The sequence below is a fragment of the Lagopus muta genome, chromosome 2, assembly GCF_023343835.1.
Source record: "Lagopus muta isolate bLagMut1 chromosome 2, bLagMut1 primary, whole genome shotgun sequence".
Classification (NCBI taxonomy): domain Eukaryota; kingdom Metazoa; phylum Chordata; class Aves; order Galliformes; family Phasianidae; genus Lagopus; species Lagopus muta.
The window spans coordinates 43,222,838-43,228,837 of NC_064434.1; the positions used below are offsets into that span (position 1 = coordinate 43,222,838).

General features: G+C 49.4%; 1 protein-coding gene across 1 annotated transcript in view; it reads right to left on the bottom strand.

The window, feature by feature from the left end:
• Positions 1–830, bottom strand: part of SEC63 (SEC63 homolog, protein translocation regulator) — a 62,239-nt gene extending 61,409 nt beyond the window's left edge. The window contains exon 1 of the mRNA XM_048937628.1: positions 631–830. Coding sequence (XP_048793585.1) covers positions 631–754 — 124 coding nt within the window. The 5' untranslated portion in view covers positions 755–830. The remainder of the gene's footprint in view (positions 1–630) is intronic.
• Positions 831–6,000: the final 5,170 nt, after the last annotated feature.

A 6,000-nucleotide genomic window follows, 5' to 3' on the forward strand; every position in this document is an offset into this window, starting at 1 on the left:
GGAGCTAAAGGGACTTCTCTCAGACAGTGACTTGCAAGCACCCTTAACACTCGTTGCTCCCAACAGCGGCAACCAGCACGGGGCAGCTCAGTCGCGAAGGGGCATTTAACTGCCTTTAAACAGGGACAATTTCTACAGTTTTTTTGGTCGGATCTACTTATTTATTTATTTATTTTCCATTTCAGAACCGCGGTTGGTGCCACGGTGCTTCCTCCTCGACGAAAAATTAAAGACAAAGAGGGAAACGACCGCGACAGGGAAATTTTCAAATACCCAGAGAAACTTTCTAAAGCAGTTCGTGCCACAAAGCGGCATCCCAGAGGGCAGAGCAGACAGCAGCCCTCACAGCGACTTACGATAGGGAAACAATAGACCTGCGCGCGGGGAGAAGCGCGCTGCCGGCGGAGCAGCCCCTTGCCCCGGCCGTGACCTCGGGCACCCCGCTGTCGAACCCGGAGCTCTTCCCTCGGGCCCAGCCCCGCCGCCCCGGCAGCCCCGCGGCACGCAGCCGGCGCCGCCCGCCCCGTACGCAATGGCCGCTCCGCAGCGCGGCACCGCGCAGCCCCGCGCCGGCCGCCCCCCTCCCCGCCGCCCCTCCAGCTCCGGGGCCCGCTCCGCCGCCGGGCTCACCGGCGTGCTGATCCCGGGGCCACAGGTAGTAGGTGGCGGGGATGACGATGAGCCCCACGAAGCTGGTGAGGAAGTAGAAGAACGTATTGCCGCTGTCGTCGTACTGGAACTGCTGCCCCGCCATGGCCGCCCGACCGCCGCCCCCGCCGCCCGGCGGCCCCCGCTCTCGCCCTGCCGGCTCGCGCGGGGCCGAGGCAGGCGCCGCGCGATCCCGCGAGAACGGCCGCGCCCCCGCCCCTCGCCGCGCGTGAGACGTGTCACTTTGCAGCCACCATAGCCGCTCTGGCGTCACGAGCCGCGCGCAGCCGCATCCGCCACAAGCCCCGCCCCGCACCTTCGGCGTGGGGCGACCGCACAGCTGCCGGCCGGGCTCCTCCCGCCCGCGAGGTGGCGCTCGACCCGCGCTCCCCGCGTCCGTCCCGCGGAATGCGGAGTGCGGGGGGACGCGAGGTGCTTAATGGTGAGAGGAAAGGAGCGCGTCTCACCGGTGCCCCAGTGTTTCGATACGTGTCAGCTCAGCGCACTGGGAAAACGCCGGTCTTGTTCAACATCGTCGATGACCCAGAATAAGGGATAGAATGCATCCTCAGGAGTTTGATGATGGCTGCTGGGAGGGTTGGCTGACAAACCAGAAGGCTGTGCTGCCATTCAGTGAGGTCTGGGCAGGCTGGAAAGTTCGGCAGAGAAGAACCTAATGAGGTTTAGCAAGGGAAAGTGTGAAATGCTACACTTGGGGAGGAATAATCACGTGCATAATATCATCATCATCATCATCACAAGTTAGGGCTGACCTGCAGGAGAGGAGCTCTGCAGAGAAGGACCTGTGGGTCCTGGTAGATGACAGGTTGGCCATCAGCCAGCTGTCTGCTCCGGTGGCCAAGAAGGCCAATGGGATCCTGGGGTGCATTAAAAAGAACATGGCCAGCAGGTCAAGTGAGGTGATCCTCCCCCCTCCCAACTCTGCCCTGGTGAGGCCTCACCTGGAGTACTGTGTCCAGTTCTGGGTTCCTCAGTTCAAGAAAGATGGGGAACTTCTGGAGAGAGTCCAGCAGAGGGCCACAAAGATGGTGAGGGGTCTGGAGCATCTCCCTTGCGAGGAAAGGCTGAAGCTGTTCAGCCTGGAGAAGAGAAGGCTGGGGGAATCTCATCAATGGTTATAAATATCTAAAGGATTCAAATGGATGAGACCAGGCTCTTACAGTGGTGTAGAGTGATGTGACAAGGGGCAGTGGGCACAAACTGGGTCACAAGAAGTTTCATTAAACATGAGGAAGAAATTCTTTACTGTGAGGGTGACAGAGCACCAAAGCAGACTGCCCAGAGAGGCTGTGGAGTCTCCTTTTCTGGAGATACTCAAGACCCACCTTGACACTTTCCTATTTAATATATGGTTTATCAGGGAGCTGGACTAGATGATCTCCAGAAATCTTCCAACCCCTACAATTTTGTGATTCTATGAAAAGGTGACAGAGAACTTGGGATGGCAGCACAAGAAAGGGAGGTGTTAGGTATTGCTTAGTAGCAACATAATGATGTCCCAGTGTTGGGGAAGGCTGATGTGGCAGCTGTAGGGAAAGGTATATAGTAATCCATAGATGGAAGAAATCTTCAGTTATTCAAGGAAAATGATTTTCTGTTAATTAAAATGTTTAAAATATATAGGTGTTTGTTTGTTTGTTTGTTTGTTTTCCAGTTATACTTTTCATTTTTTCCGTTAGATCCTTCTAGAGTTGATAGGTAAAATTTAAGATACTTTCTTTAGTCTTTTGCTTTATACACTACCTTTGATTGAGTATTCCCTTGGGTACCCTCTGCAGTGGGGACAACTGTTCAAAGAGCTGGTTTGGAAGGTACCTGAGTAGATGGAATACTCCCTTCCATGTGCAGGACTCCAGTCTCTAACTTTTCAAAGTGAAGAAATGAAATGCTTCTGTACAGTTTAAAAAAAAAAAAAAAAAAAAAAAAAAAGCAAGAAGACAAGTAAGGGTCTATATAATCTACATACATACTTAGCCTAGTTTTGTAAGCAGAGGAAATGCTCTTCTGCAACTTTATTCCTCTGCAAGTCCATTGCTTCACTCAGATAAGGAGGAAGAGCCTTCAAAGGCAACGAAGTTTACATGGGTTTTGTGAAAATAGCCTGTTGAAGGTGGAAGGTTGCTGGCTGATCATAACTGAAGGACCTGAAGCGGGTGAGCTCACACCAGGTCACCGTATAATTCACAGAGGGAACAGCATCTGTAAGTGTAGGTCTCTAGTCAATGTGTTCAGCTGATCCTGGGAGCCCAGTCAGGAGCAAAGCAGGCATCACTGATGTTTCAGGTCATGAAACTAATTCCTAATGCCATTGTTTTGCATTGATTTTCTATTGGGTATTGGTAACATCGTTCCTTTGCCCAGTTGGCTTGTGAGGGTGCTGTCTTGGCATTAACTGATCTAGTAAGAGAGTCCTGGGTTCTGCTCCAGGCTTCATCCTGCCTCTGCTTTTCCCATCAGCCTGTTCCAGGTGTGGAACTGTCCAGCTCTGATGGTGAAAGGCTCCTCAGGTGGGAGGTCTGTCACCCAGAAATTGAAGAGCAGAGGCAGTTGTAGCAGAGACCCTCACAGTCTAGCAGAGTGCTGTTTCTTATTAGCACAATTTCCCTATAAGCAGTAATGGCTCAGTGATCACCTACCTGTGGAATCACCTACATGATTGTTCACTCAGTGAATGACTACAGTCACCAGCATCAGTTTTGCACACCCACTGGCAATGTGTCCAGTCATGAGAGATGGTCAGCTGCTGGTTGCCACTACCAAGCATGAGGCTTCAAGCTTTTGTCAAGGAAAGGTTCCAAAAAGCAGTCTCCTACATTCAGTCCTACCATAATTCCTTAACACGTGAGCAAGAGACCCAAGCTCCCGGCAGGTTTGCCTGCTGAGAGAAAGGAGAAATGGCAGTGTGAAGGTAGGAATCTATAAGCCTAATATCTGAAGTTTCACAGCAACCGATCCACACATAGTGTCTATGGAAGAAAAATCAGACCAGATGTGATCAGGCACTAAGGATGACAGCAGGACTGGTTCAGCAGGTAGGAATGGTGACGTTCCAAACATCCCTGTTGCAACAGATATGCAGTTGCAAAACAGAATGAAAGGTTTTATGACTTGTGAAATGGGAATGACAATTCAGCAGAAATGCCTACAGCTGTGGGTACTTGTACCCCAGATGTCACGGCCTTCCTGAACTTCTGTGCGTTGAAATCCGATGAAATCTGAGAAGAACTGCCAGAAGCAGGGAACGGCCGGCAGATGGCAATCCGACACTGCTCTGGGACTCCCTCCAGCTCACACAGCTGCCAAACCAATCTGATTACAGGGTGATGTATTTCAAACGATTTGCCAGTTTTGCGGGTATATCGGTTTCCAGTGAAATGCAGTGTGACATTATGTAAGTCTGCCATATCTGGGTCATTAAGGCAAGGATGGAAGAACGCTCTTAGTGTGTTTAGGTGGGGAGGAGAGAAGATAGCAGATTTGTATGACATATTTCATTGAAATGGGTATTGCTAACAGAATAGCTCTTTGTAAGAGTTTCAGAAGCACCTGTAGCTGTGAAAAAGTGTGAGAAGGGCAGCAGGATGTGCACTGTACATGCAACTAGGATTCTCTTTGGGCTGCTCAGTCGTGGTCAATGTTTACTCATCTCACAGCCACCTCCACTCTGCAGGCAGCGGCACAGAGGAGTCTTTGCTCGTTCTTATGTACCTGATTCGGTTCTGAAGAGGGGTGAGGAAGCCACATAACGCATTCTCTTTGGCACGTTTCACAACATTTTGGCATGATTCCACAAAAGCTTCCACAGATCCACTCCTGACTAGGCACAACGGTTTGCTGGGCTGATTTGGGATGGGAGAGGCGGTGGATAGACGCTGGGGGGCAGCGGTGTGAAGATCTGTTGGACGGACCCGCAGCCTGCTGAGTACTGCAGACCTCCGCCCTGGTTTGCATCTGTAGTTCATACCTGTAGTTACAGATGGCAGGAAATCGGTGGTATTTCCTACTGAGAGATGACAAATTCGGGAAAAAGATACTGGAGGAAGTTGCTGGGAGCCTATATCACAGTTGTATGGAGATTAATGGCAGCCAAAAGAAGTAGAACAAAATAAAAACAGACAAAAACCAACCAAACAAATAAAAAAACCACACCTAGTGCTCCTGAACGAAGTATGGTGCCAGAAGAACCTGGAGAGTGGGCATGTAGTTTATGCACCTCATAAGCTCATCTGGGCTGTGATTTTCTGGAGTCTTGCCCTTGGAAGAAGATCAAGAGATGGAAAAGTTACATCAGAGATGTACATCAGTTTTGTTGGCATTCTGGCCTACTTTCACCTTTCCTGTTTGGTGCTAGGAATAACTGAGAGGATGGGAGTCCAACATGCAAGTTTCTCAGGGGAGGTCCCTCTCCATTCTTTCTGGGCCCACAGCAAAGGCAAACTCCGCTTTCTCTTCTTCCTCTCTTTGTGTTCTCACTGACTCTCTCTTTTTCTCATCTTTCCCTCTTCCTCACTTGCTTTTTCTTCTTCTCCCTCTCTCCCTCTCCCACTCTGTCTTTCCCTCTCCCTGCTCTCACAAAGAGAGGATGCCCCAGCACCAGTGCTGCCGTGAGGGTTCAGCCCATACAAAGGTTCAGGCTTTGCTTCACGCTGACAAAGCTCTCATAATTGGGAATGCTAAAGATGAAAGCTGGAGTGCTGCTGCTGCTCCTCTGGAAATCAGAAAGTGTTGTGGTTAAATCCAGCAACTGGGACTCAGGGGTATTACGAGGATAGGCACAACAGAGGTGCAGTAAGTGGATTATCCCTTTTTTTTTTCCCTATGTTTCCCTTTTTTTTTTGTTTAAATTAGCGATTTTATACCACTGTATTACACATAGCCTAAAAATGATATAGTAGCATTTCCCTTAGAAATGGGAAATGGTTTAGAAATTGTACTTACTTCTTTGCATTTGGAATTGTTCAAACAGTATCTGTTTTGATAGTTGACCTTGTAAAGTGGGGAAGACAGAAGTAAGTCACAAAGATCCTGTGGGTTAAACTATTTTCCAAGCTGATTATAAAGCTTAGCGCTCAAGTGGCCTTTGCACAGAAACTCACAAAATACCTTTTCTTTTTAAAGGGTTATCATCACCTAATTCATTTTACCTCTGCTTTCGCATTAGAGGTATTGTTTACTCCTGTGCTGCTCAGAAAATGCTCAGTAAGTGTGATATTATGGCCCACCCTACAAACCTGGTCCAAGTTATAGCAGCTTAGCGCAATGCCACGGTCTGTTCACCATGCCAGTTTGAATATTTAAGAAGGGCTTTCCTTGACATTTTATTTGTTTTTC